General features: G+C 38.4%; 1 protein-coding gene across 3 annotated transcripts in view; it reads left to right on the forward strand.

Annotated features, from left to right (window-relative positions):
- The first annotated feature begins 4144 nt into the window (after window positions 1–4144).
- Window positions 4145–17724, forward strand: part of cratb (carnitine O-acetyltransferase b) — a 53046-nt gene continuing 39466 nt past the window's right edge. Inside the window, exons 1-6 of one of the 3 annotated variants that reach the window (XM_079830124.1) lie at window positions 4145–4648; window positions 4852–5067; window positions 8343–8461; window positions 11841–11894; window positions 12180–12345; window positions 13924–14098. In XM_079830124.1, coding sequence (XP_079686250.1) covers window positions 4598–4648; window positions 4852–5067; window positions 8343–8461; window positions 11841–11894; window positions 12180–12345; window positions 13924–14098 — 781 coding nt within the window. In that variant the 5' untranslated portion in view covers window positions 4145–4597. Of the gene's footprint in view, window positions 4649–4831; window positions 5068–8342; window positions 8462–11840; window positions 11895–12179; window positions 12346–13923; window positions 14099–17724 lie in introns of all 3 variants that reach the window. The other 2 variants (XM_079830125.1, XM_079830126.1) reach the window with 2 other exon arrangements.

The following is a 17724-nucleotide window of genomic DNA, read 5'->3' on the forward strand; positions in this document are numbered from 1 at the left end:
TGTGAGTTGTAATATTAAAGAGCTTTATAAATACTATAGCACTTGTTTTGTCTTTATTTGCTCAAAGTTAAGTTTCATGAATTGCAAAAACACTATAATATACACTATAAAAAACACTATAATGTTCATGTCTCAGCAATTATTCACAAAATTATTTTAAATCTGGATAAGGAATAGAACAGCTCTAAGTGTAACCTTTCATTAGAGCCCAAAAGTATGTCTGTACATAAAAGCATTCAAGAATAGCAGCATTGTATGTGTCAATGGTTACAAAGGGTCATTTGGAGTCTCCAAGTGGCTTTTTTTGGGAAGCGCCTAGACATGAACTTAGATAAGCATGTGCAAAACACTCATTTTCTTAAGGTATAGTTACCAAATAAGAAATTGGACTTGGTAAGGCTTCATGCTGTGATCCCATTGTGTTTTCCAGCTATAGTCATATGCAGGCATCTTTTTACAAAAAGTTTTTTAGCGGAATTACATATTTTCTTTTTTCAGTGTTTCCAAAGTTCTATTACCCAATACCAGTATGATTTGCAGTGATTCTGATTCTGTTAAGGAACAAACCTTAGATTGTCACCTGTTAAAAGAGACCAAAAATATGCATATACTCCAAATGGTTCAAGAACAGCATGCAATTTACTTTGGGTATGTTTTTTTTAGGCGTTTTTGGTAAATTTTGCAGGAATGTAAAGGGGTTATTTGTTTCCTTGGATCCCGATTAGCCAACACCTAGGCAGTGACTACTCTTCCCGAGGTCCCAAAAAGTAAAAAATACAAAACTACCCGTGCCACCACCAGAGTATGTGAGCGGAGTGGAGCGGCAGCAATTTCCCCTTCACGCTCTAAGCATTCAATAATCCCACCGCTCCAGCTCCGCTCTGGGTTCACAATTTCCCACTCCCAGCTCCACTCCTTGCTCACTGATATCAGAAACACTGCTCCGTCTTTGCCCCAAGGAAATTTGCGGCTAAACACTAGTCTATTTAAGTAAGCTCTGAAATGTCACAAAAGTTTGCTTTATAACATACATTAAATGAAAAAATAAATATATAAGAGGCGATAGTTTCAACGTGGTTTATTGGAACATAGTGTGCAAACATTTTTTCCTACGACATGCCAAGCTCATTAGGCTTTATCAGCATTAAAAGTTAAATATCATTGCTGCTTTTTGCAGTGCAAATTTAGTTGAGAGAAATGAAAATAGTTCTACGTTTTCATCCGTTATTTTATCTACTGGTCACTATACATTACAGATTTCTGCTCATTCAAAATAAGATCCAGATAAGCAGATAAGCACCATAAGACTACATTTGTTTGAATGCATTAGAGAGAACGCTTGTGTGTGTGAATAAGTGCTACCTGTTTAAAATGTGCTTTCACCCGATCATATTCAGTATGTAGAAGGTACAAAAAATTACTTGAACTATAACATCCCACTCATGTCCGTCGCCGTCATCATAATCTTTACATTCTTTCTGATTTGAATGATCCATCTGCATCAAGCTAGTCAGTCCCGCTGCTGGCCGCCGTGATGCCCTAAGCGCAATTACTTGATGACTGCGGTGCCGAGAGCATTTTCTTGTGGTGCCCCCCATTTTTTACGTGTTTTTTATTATAAATGTCTATAACTCCTAAACGAAATGAGATATTTTCACCAAAATTGACACACATGTATGGGCTCACTCCGAGGACACACGCACAAAAAAATGGTAGGATTGTGCCTCTTGGTAGCGCTATAATAGAACAAAACATGACATTCCCATAGACTACAATGCATTTTTCAGCATTTTTACCTAAAATCATCTCATTGCTGCTGTTTATCTGACACTCCCAGCCATTTTGGCATGTCTTGTCTTCTTATTTGCGCTTGGCCCCGGTATTGCTGCTTGCAGCTATTTAGGGGCCAAGCACCGAAGGACCAGGTGCAAAGGCACCTATTGCCTTTGCACTGAAACCGTTCCCGTTCTTATTATTATTATTCTGCTTTTTTCCACCATTGAAGTCTATGGAAGTCTATTCCGCCATTGAAGTCTATGGAAACCCATAGAACCGTATGGTAAAAAGTTGTGAAATTTGGCACACTCATAGAGGACAGTCTGATCCGTCTCCTTAGCAAATTTGGAGTCTTTAACTCAATCGCTCTACTGCCACCACCTGGCCAAAGCTTGACTCATGTTTATGCTAATAACTTTTGAACCATAAGGGCTAGAAATAAAATTCCTCTGATTCCTTGGCTCAAGACGGTTCGATGGCACCCTATGACGTCATTTTCTGTCATGAAAATTTTCCCGCCATTTTGAATTTTCCGAAAAACCTACTTTTGCGAACTCGTCCCAGACGGTTTGTCCGATTTGCACAGAAATTGAACCAGATCATCTTCAGACCATGCTGAAAAAAACTTAGAAATCATTTTGATTCGTCAAATCGTTTTCAATAAACGCATGGACAAATTTTACGTGGCAGTTGCAAACATACACTTAAGGATATATCTCTGCAACGCTTTATCATATTCAATCCAATCTTGGTACATGTCATCACAAGCATGACCTGAGGCAACATGCAGCGTTTCGATGCAGTGCCCCCTACTGGTCCGGGTATACGAAAATTGGCTAATTTTGCTTATAACTTCTGAACGCTTTGGCCAAAAACCACAAAACTTGTCTCTTTAGATTCAAGGCATCACGCTGAGTCAGACAATACCCAATTTTCCCATATCAGCCATTTAGAATTTTGTCAAAAAAATGCTATATTTTACGAATGCATTAGTGTATCGTTACGAAACTCAGTATGTGTCTTCGTCACCATGCCTGAAGGTATTCAAAAAGTTTAGGGGCAGCGCCACCTTGTGGTCAAAAGTTATAACAAAATGTACAAAAAAGCTAATAACTTTTGATTAAATTAGCCTAGTTCCGAGAACATAGATACCAATTTTGCCATATTTGGTAAAACTTCCTGTCCTCCATCTGGTTATTTGATAAAAACCTACTTTTTCAAACTCATCCTAGACCGTTTGTCCGATTTCCACCAAAATGAAATCGTATCATCTTCAGACTGTGCCGACAAAAAGTTATGGATTTTGCATCAATAGATGAAACAGTTTTTGTATACCACAGTGACGAAGTTGAGGCATGATGCCAAAATGACTCTTGAGGCTGTTTCTCTGTAATGCTTTGACATATTGGCATCAATCTTTGCACGTGTCATTGTTCCCTTATTCTGACCACACCACATCCATTTCGTAACTGTGCCACCTATTGGTCAAAAGTGATAAACCATTACATTATATTATTAGTGACTCTATATATGATTTCAGCCATTTTGCCTAATCTTCTTAAACTGTATAATTTTTCATTGTTGCAGTTGGTCTGAGACTCTCAAATTACTATTCATTTTTCAGCCTTTTGCCTAAAAGCATCTTAAAACGTGATTAATTGCTCATTGCTGCAGTTGACACTGCCAGCCATTTTGCCATGTCTTGTCTTCTTATTTGCACTTGGCCCTGGTATTGCTGCTTGCAGCTATATTTAGGTTTGGTATTTGTCTAGAAAACAAAGAGATTGATTTTGTTTGTAGTTTTTTTGTTATGTCTCGGAAAGTTTTCATTCATAAGTGCAGACGGTTTAAATCTGAACCTAACTTTAGCCAGTGAATGAATGAGTTTAAACTCTTGTGCAAATCTTTAAAACTGTTTAAAAACAAAAATGCCCTCAAGTTGATTTCTTTAGACATGTATAAATTTAAAAGCCCCTTTTGTTTGTTTTATCAAATTTTTTATTTATTTATTATTATTATTATTTCATTATTATTTTTGTGTCAGTTTGTTTTATCATGATTTTTGGTTGTTACTGGCAATGCCCAACCTATGGCTGATCTGTTCTATTCAGTTATGCACCTTGTTTGTTGATCTGTTTGTAAGTGGTTACAATAAAAAATTTAAATAAAATTTACGTGGCAGTTTTTTTTTATACATCAAATTTGACTGGGTGGTTATTAACACATTTTCTGTGGTGTGACAAACTCTTTAATTTTGACTTTAAACGGATTTGAATGCTAAAACGGCTTACAAGGGCTTGCCAAATCTCAATTCTTCTTGATGGATGATGCAAGGGGAAACTCTGACCAATAAGAGGACATTTTACTCACACGTGACAAAAACACAAACACATTTTGGTACGCTTTAAAATGTTGCCTTGTTGAAGCGAACCGGACCAAGAAGAAAATGCAACATTGTAACAAAAACAAGTCCCTGTAAGCAGGCGATCTGTAGAGGATCTCAATAGACCTTAGATAATTTTGTTGCGCACATATACGAAAGGATACGGCAGTAAACACTAAACACTGCACACGTGTTAGCGTCCACACCCGAAGTGCGTGGCTGCGTGCTGGAGCTCACGAACTTCAGCGAACTTTGACGACTCTTAACAGACTCATTTCAACTGTCAGAATAGTTTACTTCCGTTTTCTTTTGGACCGAGGATGAAGTTAGTTATCTTGTGATATAATTGGTGAAGATTCAGAGTTTTCGTGACTTTCGTTCTTGCATAAGCCTAAATCTAGTTTGCTATTTCATTTTGAGCAACAACAGCGTAAAACAATGATTTTAGAGAGAATACCTCCAAGAATATGCTCGTTATTAATGCACAGGGTAAGTGTCGTAATCCTAAATATGCTTTTGTTGCTGTTTAGAACAGTATGTTTGACAGACGCACCTATAAACATAAATGTATGTATTAATAGATGCAAACTTCTCTTTCTCCGGAGTAGAGGGGGTTTATAAAATGTGAATCGTACGTATATTTAAGTGAAAACTTCAGCTCCTCACTTTTAGTCATATGTCACGTTCGTCAGGCCGTGCTGAGACAGGCCCACTCGTCGGTTCCGCCGCAGCCGGTGCCTCCGCTCGGCCAGACGCTGCAGCGCTACCTTAGGGTTCTGGAGCCGCTCTTACCGGAAGATGAGCTCGAACACACCCGCAAGATTGTGCAGAAGTTTGGCTGCTCTGGAGGTCTAGGCGAAAAACTGCAGAGAGAGCTGATCAAACGAGCAAAGCATTCACACAACTGGGTGAGAATAGGACTATATATCATTTTTCACTGTTTTCATACGTTACTGCACAAAAATACCCCAATAATTGTATAATCTTGTAGTAGCATGTTTGGTACTTTGAAGTATGGTATTTTTTTAAGTACTATTGAAGTATGGTACATTATGCTAATTATTCATGGGTAGCCTATAGCAAAATAAAGTAATATCATGATTTTTGGACAGTATAGTACAGGGGTAACTGCCCTAATTTTTCATTTGTAAGGGTCATGTTGGCAGTGTTTAAAGCTTAACTTTGAAATGTAATAAACCATAATGTGTACCTTTCATTTCTTAAATTGTGAATACTCATTTTATTTCTTTTTGTCTTAATTACTCCATCTTAGGAGGTGAGGAAAGGATGCAAGGGTGGGGGAATTGTATGAGTAGTTATAAATGGATCAAGAATCACTTAAAAGTGATGCCAATTACTGATTACTTTGTACAGCTACTGAGTATTACCTCCCTGCATTGAAGAAATCCTTATGTTGTTGGAGAATCAGTTAGATTACTGGGTTTAGGCTAGCCTGGTCCTACCATACTCTCGTACATTTAATTTGTACAGAGAGTCTGGCCACTCTCCATTGACAAGCGTTTACTTCCTTGAAGGCGGGTACTCTGTTGAAGTTTAAAACTATTGGATCTGCCCAGAGTCACTCTGGATCTGCCATAACCAATCGCTAACGTTTGGTTGTGACGTATGTCATGTGCCGTTCGCCTCTGTTTCTCACATGGAAGTCCATAAAAATAACTGTGCAGATTGTGCACGCCACCTCAGTGATTAAACCTAAAACTTGTGCATTCGGATTTATTCACAGTGGAGGGGAGAGTTTTGTGATCGGGAACGCGCTGCTCACGTGGTCCATAACATGATTGTATGCTGTAAATAAAATGTCATATGCTTGGTATAATAAGAATAAATGCTGCTGTAAATAACTAGCCTGGCGTGGCCATACTCAATTCTAGTCAGAATATGAGTCTGGTACCGCTCCATTGAGCTTTGATTATGGGGCGTGTTTCAACCGAGCCAGGAAAGACCTCAATTGGATAGACCCACAACCAATCAGAGCAACGGAGCGACGCGTAACGTTAGTTGTCAAATGTCAACAGAACTCAACTGCACTGTTACCAAGTCCGTGTTTTTCTCCATGTCCGCGGGTTGAAGCGACCCTAATTATGTGATTATATAAACCCAGGAATGCGAATTTTAGCAGGCAACCTTGCCAAAATAACATATTTTGCCAACCAAACGCCATTTTTTTCTGGAGAACCCCCCGGAAAGTTATAGTTTTGGGCTATAGTTTTGAGTAGCAATTGTGCGCGACATTGCAAAAACACTTGGAAACCCTGTCTGCACGCACGCTGGATTAAGTAACGTTACAAGAAAAAGATGAGTGTAAACGATCTTTGGCAGTAATAAAATCATTTAAGGATACACAGAGTACTTATCAACACGATCATCGTTTCTGAGAGAAATAGTAAAGGTGAACGCATATACGAACAAGTTCTCCGTTTAGGATAAGAGCAAATTCAACCCAAGAGCCTTCGATGACGTGGATGATTACGTTACTGTTGATCATCTGTCCATCATCGTCTAAAGCCCGCCCTGATGATTTCATTGGTCCGAACAGTTTCTGTTCGGGCATAATTCCTCCTCTATGGAGCGAGTCCAGACCGAATTGCCCGAGCAAAACATTTTGTGGGCGGGGCTAAATTCGGCTGGCATCCAGGCTAGTAAATAACTGCCCAATTCAAATGTTTACGTGCTCTTCTTCTTTTTATTTTTTTGAGCGGTGATGAAATATATTGCTATTGTAAATACTTGCCAGCATTTAAAGAAATACAAGTCTAGAAATGCATCCACATTACAGCAACAGTACGGTGCTCTGCAGTGGTCAAAAAGAATATAAACAGTGAATTTTGAAGTGATATATTCTTGAAAACTCAGAGATGTGGATTCGGACAGCAATTAAATTACCACACGACCTTGGTGTTTGTCTAAAAGTGTAGGTCTAAAAGTCTAAAAGTAATTCGGCCGGGGATTTTTACGCGGGTGGTGGGAGACGGATGGCAATAAAATCACTGACTAGCCCCTGTAAATGATGAAAATACCTTCCGACCCCACGAGAAACAATTACCGTCTGAATAGGGCTTCAGCCAACTCCTTTACCACTAACAGAGCGAGCTGGAAAATCAAACTTTTCCTGAACCCTGTGGGGAGGAGGGCCACAACATCATGGCCACCAACAAAACTCAGCAAAGATTGTTATTGCTCCGGCTTTAACTTCTGGATATTCGGCAGCGGTGCCACAATGGAATGAATGGTTTCGCTTGCATCTTTCTCCACCGCCATTACTAAACTACAACTCAAACTAGCGCACGACATCAACATCATCGTTCTCAGCCACTCCCTCTGTTCGCTGATTGGACCGGTAAAAATTTGTTTGGAGAAAACCTAAGAATATACAGCAGTCCCAGACAGAGTACTGAAGGAAAATGAAAATTGAGCGGAAGTGCGTAGGAGGGCGGAGCCAGGCTAGGTTTAAGCACCCAATGTCGGTGTCTCAAAACCTATGCTGCGTTCCACTCCAGTTTTAGACACGCACTTGCGAACTTCCCTAAGCACTTCCCCTCGGGGGAATCCCTGCCGCGATTTTGAAGTGCATTCCACTTCGTGAAGTGGACAAAGTAAGTTTATATGGACAGACCCTTGCTCCCTCGATTTTGACCGAGGGAGCGAGTCTACTTCATATGTACACTTCAGGCAGCTTCATATACCACAATGCAACACGTTTGTGACGTCAACGCATATCGCGTTTAATTTACCCCACCACAAACAACTCTATGATATTTTTATTATTTTTAAAAACATTTAAAACAACCCAAATACACCTATATACATACAGAATGTTGCATTTTAGTAAAGTAAAAAAATAAATAATAAATCAACTCCATAGTGGATTCGAAGTGATCAAGGGCTTAGGACGTTCCAGTTCAAATGTTCCTCCAGTAGTGGGCACTCATGCAACATAAGCAATGACGCACATCCGAGTGAACGAGACAGAGGGAAGTTAACGAGTGAAGGGCATAATAAAAATGAACTGGAACGCAGCACGAGTGAATTTCCAAATTTTTGGCTGTGATGCCTTGTGCTGCAGTTTTGGCTCTGATTGTGTATGTTTTTTTTAAGGTTAACTAGCAGGCTGGTGTGTTTGAATTGATCTGATATGTTTTGTGTGTGTCTTCACTTTTTGCAGATCTCTGATTGGTGGGTGCAGTGGGCATACCTGGAGTGCAGGCAGCCTTTGGCAGTGCATTCGAATCCAGCCATCTCTCTGCCTAAACGTGACTTCACAGACTGGAGAGGCCAACTAGTGTATGTGACAGCGAGAATCTAAAAACACTCAAACAGACCATATAACCTTACAAAACCATATAAATGTCAAATTTTGCTAAAATAATTTATTGGACACTAAGTTCAAAGCATTTAAAAAGTTGTTTTATTTGATATATCTAAGACATCACTAAACCACCCCCCACTCTTAAAGGATTAGTTCATCCAAAAATGAAAATTCTGTCATCATTTACTCACCCTCATGTTGTTCCAAACCCATAAGACTTAATAGCGGCACCTATTTCACCTATTTTAGCGGCACCAAGTGCAAATAGGGGGCACAGACGGACACCGACAACAACACTTAAACTCTTTAAAACACTTAAAAAGGTGTTATCACGATTCTTTTTCATGTTGGTTTTATTATTTTGCAAGTGACAGAGCATTACAGCCAAACTAATTTCCCTATTTTAAAAACAAAGCCTTGCAAGTTAACAAAATATAAAATAAAAAGAATGGCAGACATTTAGACCAAGGCGTCAAAGATAAAAATCTTTTTCGTTATTTTATCTTTGCGATAAAATAAAGAGATTTCTCTTTCGTCTGTTGAAAATGCAAGTTATTTTGAAGAATTTGGGAACCAAACAGTTACTGGTCCCCAGTGACTTCCATAGTAAATAGTCAATGGGGACCAGCAGTAAATAGAATCTAGTTGCTATTTACGCTTTGTGTAAATAGCATCTATTGCTATTTGCACTTAGTGAAAATAGCTTATTTTCTTAGCGATACACCAAGTGTAAATAGCAACTAGATTCTATTTACACTAAGTGAAAATAGAATAGCAATAGATGCTATTTACACCAAGCAGTGTTTCCTCTGCCATTATATTGGGGGGATATTAAAATCTGAGCCAGTTCTGTGCTCTCCATTGACAGCTACACAACTACCACTTTGACGGTTCAAAAAGTTCATAAAGAGACTGAAAAGCGCTGCGTAACACACAAGAATGTACCTCATTGGTTCTTGCATGTCAGGCAAGCAAGCTTGAGCTTCCATTTATCATAACTGATGTGCATTGATTAATGTTTATAGGTAAATAAAAGCCTAAATTAAATCTCATCAGTGTGTAAAGTGATCGTGTCTCTTCAGGAAAATTGGACTAAACCATTCAATTCATATGGAATATTTTTTAAAACTCTTTATGAACTTTTTGAAGCATCAAAGTGGTAGTTGTGTAGCTGTCAATGGAGGGACCGAAATCGCTCTGATTTTATTATAAATATCTTTATCTGTGTTCCGACGATGAACGAAAGTCTTACGGGTTTGCAATGACATCAGGGTGAGTGAACTAACTCTTTAAACTAATGCGCTTACATTATAAAACATTGTCTTCCCTGCATTTCTCCTCTTCTCCAGCTTACTTCCTAATCCAGTTGTCTATTAATCCTGGCATTGTGTATATCACAAATATTTTTGTCTCTTTGTCAAATTGCTTTTGTTCCTCTTTTTGTAAGTTGGTTTGGATAAAAGTGCCTGCTAAATGCCTAAATGTAAAGACTATTAGACCCTAGTATTGGGGTTGCATATAGGCGCAGTGTGCAACGTTGTTTTTTGAATGAGAAGAAATGGCAGAAGGCAGTGACAGCGCCGGGAGATTTTTCAGCCTTCTTAAAGGACCAAATCTGAGGTGTGGTCATATTTTGCCCTTTACAAAAGTCCTGAGGGAAACTTAATCAAGTATGATCCCTTGTCTGCAGAACATGCAAAAATAAAGTCGCTGCTATAGGGGCAAACACTTAAAATCTGCCGAGTCGTTTTCGTGACCACCCACTGTTATATAGCGAACGCAAGGCAAGTGGACTTTGACCTCAATACCAAAACTACGTCTGGGAAATAATTGGACACAAAGTTTTGAGTTGAAATATTTTATCTCAACTCCCTTGAAATTAATGTGAAGCTTCCACAAAGAAAAGTTTGCAGCAAGTGGCTTTGAGCCAAAGGTGAACAAACAAGTTCAAACAAGACTATTAAGGGCACATTTAAGAGATAATAATGTATATTCATTGTACACTTATTACACAGATTTTCTTTACCACATAAATAATTACGGAGACATATTGAATTGAGATTAATGTTTTAAATCTTACCTGTTTATAAATCCATTTTGTACAGTGCACAAAACAATCGTACAGAAAAGGTGATCACAAGAAGTTAAGAAATAATTATAGTAGTATTAATAGTAAAGTCCTCTGATTTAATTTTCAATATAATCAAAAACAGAGACACAAGTTGCATTTGAATGAGACGAGAGCAAGTCCGTTGTGATTCATGGATGTGCGCAGTTATAATGCGTTGCTATTGACGACGGCCATTATAAGGAAGGAAATCCCATAGAAAAGAATCTTGCTTAAAGTGCATAGAGCTGTTTGTTTTATTTGTTGTTTGTTGATTTTCAAATATAAAACCTGTTGGAATGTTTTTAGTGTGTGCATCTGTTCTTTTTGAACACTTTCATCTCATTTGAACAAAACCGTGATAATATTGATCATTGTGATAATTTGGGTCACTATAATCGTGATATGAAATTTTCATACCGTTCCATCCCTACTGCACGATTATGACAAATCATAATTTTCGATTATTCCCTTGAAATTGTAATTGCGATTATTAATTATGGTTATCACAATTTACATTGATATTTTGAATAGCTTTATACCATTGTTTGAAGCAACTGCGTGTTATATTTTTAAATGAAAATAAGCTGAAATCATTCTTTCTGAAAAACTTCTTTAAGCCTCAAATGTCAGCTATACATTGGTTTGATTGCTTTTTTAAATAAAAAAATGTAAAAATATGCACGGTATTATAATTAGGGCTGGGTGATATATCGCATGACATTAAGCGCATCTCGTCAGTAAAGCCGGTTCCTTGAGTAGTAGTAAATCGCCATCACCTGCTTTCAGATAGAGCGGCTTTACTACACAGAGCCGTAGTTCACTGACAAGCTGAGCCATATCGCATTAATTATCGCGGACGTATCGCCTGTGATAATTAATGCGATATGGCTCCGCTTGTCAGTAACCTACGGCTCTGTGTAGGAAATGCTGCTCCATCCGAAAGCAGGTGATGGCGATTTACTACTAATCAAGGAACCGAGGTTCTTTAAAATAGTTAATTTTTAAACTATCCCTTTAACCTGTAGAAAGAAGAAAAAAAAACACATCTTAAGCACACAGAATAATGTAAGTGGACTTCTTCTTTTTTTGTAAGTGCGCCTTTGATCGATTATATAATTGTGGCATCTATAATTGTAATCACAAATTTTATGCAGCCCTAGTTGCATATTTAATTAATATATGCTTTATGTCTATATATATATATATATATATATATATATATATATATATTGTTTCTTGTGCAGGTTTGCATCCAAGTTAATTGCAGGAGTGTTGGACTTCAAAGTTGAAGTGGACAGGTTTGTCTCAAGAATTTATGTCTGGTGTCTATTGACAAAATGACTGTACTGTGGCAGATTTACACATTTATGTCCAAGCACCTGTGCTATTTTAATTGCTAACCTTGAACTTGTACTTGTTTGCATGTTTCAGTCAAGCAGTGCCAAACATCTTAATATCATGCTATTATTTCTGAATATATCAAACCGTTACTGTGTGTACCTCAATATGATCTTCTTTCTCTTTTTTTTTTTCTTGATTTCTATCCACTTGTCCTCTCTTGCGGTCTGTCTTCTATCATCCAGTGGGAAGCTAGCGGTAGAGTTTATGCGTGGACAGCCGCTATGTATGGAATTGTTTCCTCAGTTGTTCTCCTCCTGTCGAATCCCAGGACCCAAACATGACCATGTGGTTCACTATGGACGTCCACGCCGTGGCCCAGCTCACATTACTGTGGTCAGGAACTACCAGGTAACCTAGATTTTGTAAGATGATATAATCAAAACAGATATAGTCACAATTCTACAACAATCTAATTTCCATTACAGTAAGTTTACAATTCATATACTGTGGAGACATTAAAAACTGTTGTATCACTTAGTTCCTTTTGAATTAATTTAATAAATTGCACGTTATAATTTCAAAGTATACGTTTCTTTAAAAAAAACAAGAACATAAACATACAAATCTTAGTGATTACTAGGGGTGCTCCGATTGATCGGCAACCGATCTCAATCGGTCGATAATCGCTTTGGGATGATTGATCGGCGGTCTCCAAAAAGGCCGATCTCATGAACCGATCGCATGCTGAGGACCCATAAAACCCGCACCTGCCGTGAGAGCTCGGGCATGATATGCAGCGACACCGTCTCGTTCTCTTTCCAGCGCGGGTAAAATAATTATAATGCTGAAGGTGAGGTACAATTCATATTTCTATATTAAATAACTTAAGCAGTCATTTGAAAACTTTCTGTGGGACGTAAGTTCACAAACAGCGCGCATAAATCACCGCGTGCGCGCGCTCTCTCTCCCTTTCAAAATGCTCAAATGGCTTCACATCAGCGCATCGCATGTGCACTAAAATCACTACTCAGTTGACACAGGATTTGCCACTTTGCACAATCGAGGCAGTGTCGCATCGTGACTAAAGTTTATAATTTGCATTTATTTTTAAGTCTTGCCAGTGTTCAAACCGCTCAGCACTCGCGCGCACGGTCTGGAGAGACACACACACACACACACACACACACACACACACACACACACAGAGGCCATCTCACAAAAAGCTTGCGAGTACAAATTGCGCTGAAATGGTCAGATAAACACAAATGTATGTACTAAATTACCGTCTCGACGAGTATGCACGTAAACCCCGTCGTGACTCGTGAGTGAACGTTTGTGCAACTGCATGTAACTTATCCGTGTTCGCTCTTAAAGTGACAGCTGTCGAATAAACTGCTGCTGTTTCTGAGTTTCTCTTTGTCTTGTGTTGTTTGATGAACCTTTATGACACTCATTGCTCTTGAATGACTAACCTTTGCAACCTTAAGTGTAAGGATTAAACTAATTTAATTTATTCAGGGAAGACCAATATTAATTTACATTTGATTTCTTATTAAATGTCTTCTTACCTCAATACTAATGTTAGACCTTCCTGAAAAAATGTTTTTAAAAACAAAAATCCACTGCATGATCAAATATTTAGGTGAGATAATTATATACATTTATTATATACATTTATTTGGGAAAGATGGCCTACAGTAGCCTTAAGTTATCTCATTTTCTAAAATAAACACTTGGTGGTTCTTCAAGATCTTGACCCAGTTAATTTAGAGTTAGTTTCATTTCTACAAATGGAGCAAACTCTGCAAGATTATAGATAAAAGATTGCCATTCCCCTGCCATTCTGTGATCGGCAGTGATCGGCAATCGGCAGATCATGATCTTGGTGATCGGTAATCGGTGATCGGCCCCAAAAATGCTGATCGGAGCATCTCTAGTGATTACAAACATGAACTGTAATTGGTTGTGTGTTTGTTTTGTGTGTAGTTTTTCCAGTTGGATGTTTACAACAGTGATGGAACACCATTGACAGAAAGTCAGATCCATGCTCAGCTGTTGCGGATCCGTTCTCAGTCGTGGAAAACCGATAAGGAACCAATGGGAATTTTGACCAGCGAGCATCGTCACACATGGGGTCAGGCTTACACTCGCTTGCTCAGAGGTATATCTGTCCTGCACTCTGAACTACTATACACAACACCAGATTTGTTGTGATCTGACTTCCATCGAACTGCATGTTTCAGAAAGCATTCATTAGAAAAATGGTGAGAACACTGTATATGGTTGTATACTGCTCAAGGCTCAAAATTGCAACCATTTTGGTCGCATATGCGCCCAAAATTTAATCTGTGCGATCTCAAAAAATATTTGGGAGCATTTGTGCGAGTGTAAATAATTGTTGAGGTGCGACCTGTTTTTATTTACAAAACGTCCGCTAGTTAGTACTGCACAGTAAGTGCCTGCTGTGAGCTGATACAGTGACCAGTCCACGGTTCCATAAATGACAAATTAAACTTCATCTTTACGCTCTAAACTTTAAAGAAGACTTTATGTTGGTTAATATTAACCGTCAATCACTCCCTTTTACTGCGCTCCATTGTCACGTGACAGGGAGCTAACAAGCACACAAAATGTAAAGAGCTGAAGAGAGGAGGATTTTTGAAGGGACAAGGGAAAGAGAATTTTACTTGGCCGACCGGACAATTAACCTGATTAAAAAGTCAATAACAAAAAAATAACTATGGAATCGCCAATACACGATAATGAATCTGATTTTATTTCATTTAGTTTAAGTGGCGATTGATGGTGGATAATGTTACTGACTGTTACAAGGTTGCACTGTTGCGTCTCGCGCAGCCTCTCGAGGAGAAATCAAAACAAATCAGCACAGCAGCACACACAAATATTGAAGATGTGACATTGATTTCATACAACAGTTCCATAAACAGTTAAAATATTGACTGTTTTTATTCTGTTTCAGCAGCGAAAATAGTTCCAAACAAAGATCACAGCAAAACCATTGTGCATCTCATAGAAACACTCAACCGTGCTTCATTACTGAATGATTCAGCTTTTTGAACTAATCAGTTGAGTTGAAGATTTAATGACCCATTCATAAACAACAGCTTCATTCTTGAATGAATCAGCCGGTTGAACGAACTCAATGACTCACTCATTAAGACCACCTACTGCCGGTTTAGTTTCATGTTTAAAAGTATCATTCTTTCCAACATTTCTTATTTGTATATTCAAAATATATTTAAAACAATATCATAACATTATTCAATGCAATTATAATTTTTAAGTGAAAATTATTTAATTTGACAACAGCCCAATAGTGTCTTATTATTCTAATAAAATTTATTGATCAAATTTAAGAGTTAAAAATGAAAGATGAAGCATATCTTTAATAATATTAGGGGGAAAAAATGCCATTTTAGAGGTCAAAAAATGCCCTCGGGGTAAATATCACAAATATGCATATTTAAATAGGCTATGATAGGACTGATAGAACACTGGTGAGAATATTGCTTCAAATTATATTTATAACACAAAAATCCTATTTTTTCCAGACAAGCAGCTATTTATTCTGACAATTGAATGACCAATTTTGCCTACTTGAACATGACACACACGCTCACAGGGCTCGCAAAATGTCTTAATCAAACAAACACAATGATTCATCTCTCATTCACCCCCCGATTGATTGGAAGTTTTTTTTTGTATTACTTGGCCGGCCCGATCGGTGTATATAACAGCGAACCGTAGACATATACACACACACATGCGTGCGCATTTCAAGAAAGGAATGTTATTTCACTATTTAAGATAGCCCATCGGCAGGCCGGGCTTACGTTTTGGTAGAGTTTGCGAGCCCTGGCCCATAACATTACAAGTCCAAGTCTGATAACAAATGAACCAATAACACCTCAAATAAAGGATTCTCCAGCCTGCAGTGTTGGGAAGGATACTTTCAAAACGTATTTCGTTACAGAATACATAATACATGCCCTAAAAATGAAATTTGTAACGTATTCTGAATACTTGGATTACTTCCACATTGAATCGCATTTTATAAGTGTAGGAATGCGGCCATCAAATTCTGCTTACTAAACATATATTATAAAATATTCAGCTAACATGGGTAGCACCGGTGTTGGTCGGCCAAAACATTTTTGTATGTGAATGCTGTTTTACGTGAATATTATGACACGAGTTAAGCACAAATTTACAAAATAAATAATAGGTTCGCAATTAAATGTTAATCACAGCCATGGAAACTATATGGATTCATGCCGAACGAGATAGAGGCTTTGTGAGGTTTGCGATCTGGTCACCCGATTTTCCATGAATTTCACAATACTTACTCCATTTTATTCTACTGAACATGGAATCTCTTATTTATTTTCCCACATCTTCATTTACGTCTCATACAGGGGATTAAACGTTTCTTCCTTTTGTTTGCTTTTAATTAGGTGTATATTTGCATCATATTTGCGTCATTTAAGCCTACTGTGGTAGAAAACGGTGTTGGCACAACAAGGATATCGGTGAGAACACTCGTTTAAACGTCTGTTACTTCTTGCGCCCTATATATATACAGTGGGGCAAAAAAGTATTTAGTCAGCCACCAATTGTGTAAGTTCTCCTACTTAAAAAGATGAGAGAGGCCTGTAATTTTCATCATAGGTACACTTCAACTATGAGAGACAGAATGAGAAAAAAAATCCAGAAAATCACATTGTCTGATTTTTAAAGATTTTATTTGCAAATTATGGTGGAAAATAAGTATTTGGTCACCTACAAAAAAGCAAGATTTCTGGCTCTCACAGACCTGTAACTTCTTCTTTAAGAGGCTCCTCTGTCCTCCACTTGTTACCTGTATTAATGACACCTATTTGAACTCGTTATCAGTATAAAAGACACCTGTCCACAACCTCAAACAGTCAGACTCCAAACTCCACTATGGCCAAGACCAAAGAGCTGTCAAAGGACACCAGAAACAAAATTGTAGACCTGCACCAGGCTGGGAAGACTGAATCTGCAATAGGTAAGCAGCTTGGTGTGAAGAAATCAACTGTGGGAGCAATTATTAGAAAATGGAAGACATACAAGACCACTGATAATCTCCACGCAAGATCTCATCCCGATTGGGGTCAAAATGATGAGCAAAAATCGGGGAGCAAAAATCCCAGAACCACACGGGGGGACCTAATGAATGACCTGCAGAGAGCTGGGACCAAAGTAACAAAGGCTACCATGAGTAACACACTACGCCACCAGGGACTCAAATCCTGCAGTGCCAGACGTGTCCCCCTGCTTTAGCCAGTACATGTCCGGGCCCGTCGGAAGTTTGCTAGAGAGCATTTGGATGATCCAGAAGAAGATTGGAAGAATGTCATAATGGTCAGATGAAACCAAAATATAACTTTTTGGTAAAAACTCAACTTGTCGTGTTTGGAGGAGAAAGAATGCATAGTTTCATTCAAAGAACACCATACCTACTGTGAAGCATGGGGGTGGACACATCATGCTTTGGGGCTGTTTTTCTGCAAAGGGAACAAGACGTGTAAAGGAAAGAATGAATGGGGCCATGTATCGTGCGATTTTGAGTAAAAACCTCCTTCCATCAGCAAGGGCATTGAAGGTTAAACATGGCTGGGTCTTTCAGCATGACAATGATCCCAAACACACCGCACAGGCAACGAAGGAGTGACTTCGTAAGAAGCATTTCAAGGTCCTGGAGTGGCCTAGCCAGTCTCCAGATCTCAACCCCATAGAAAATCT

The sequence above is a fragment of the Gobio gobio genome (assembly GCF_949357685.1).
Source record: "Gobio gobio genome assembly, chromosome: 11".
Taxonomy (NCBI): Eukaryota; Metazoa; Chordata; class Actinopteri; order Cypriniformes; family Gobionidae; genus Gobio; species Gobio gobio.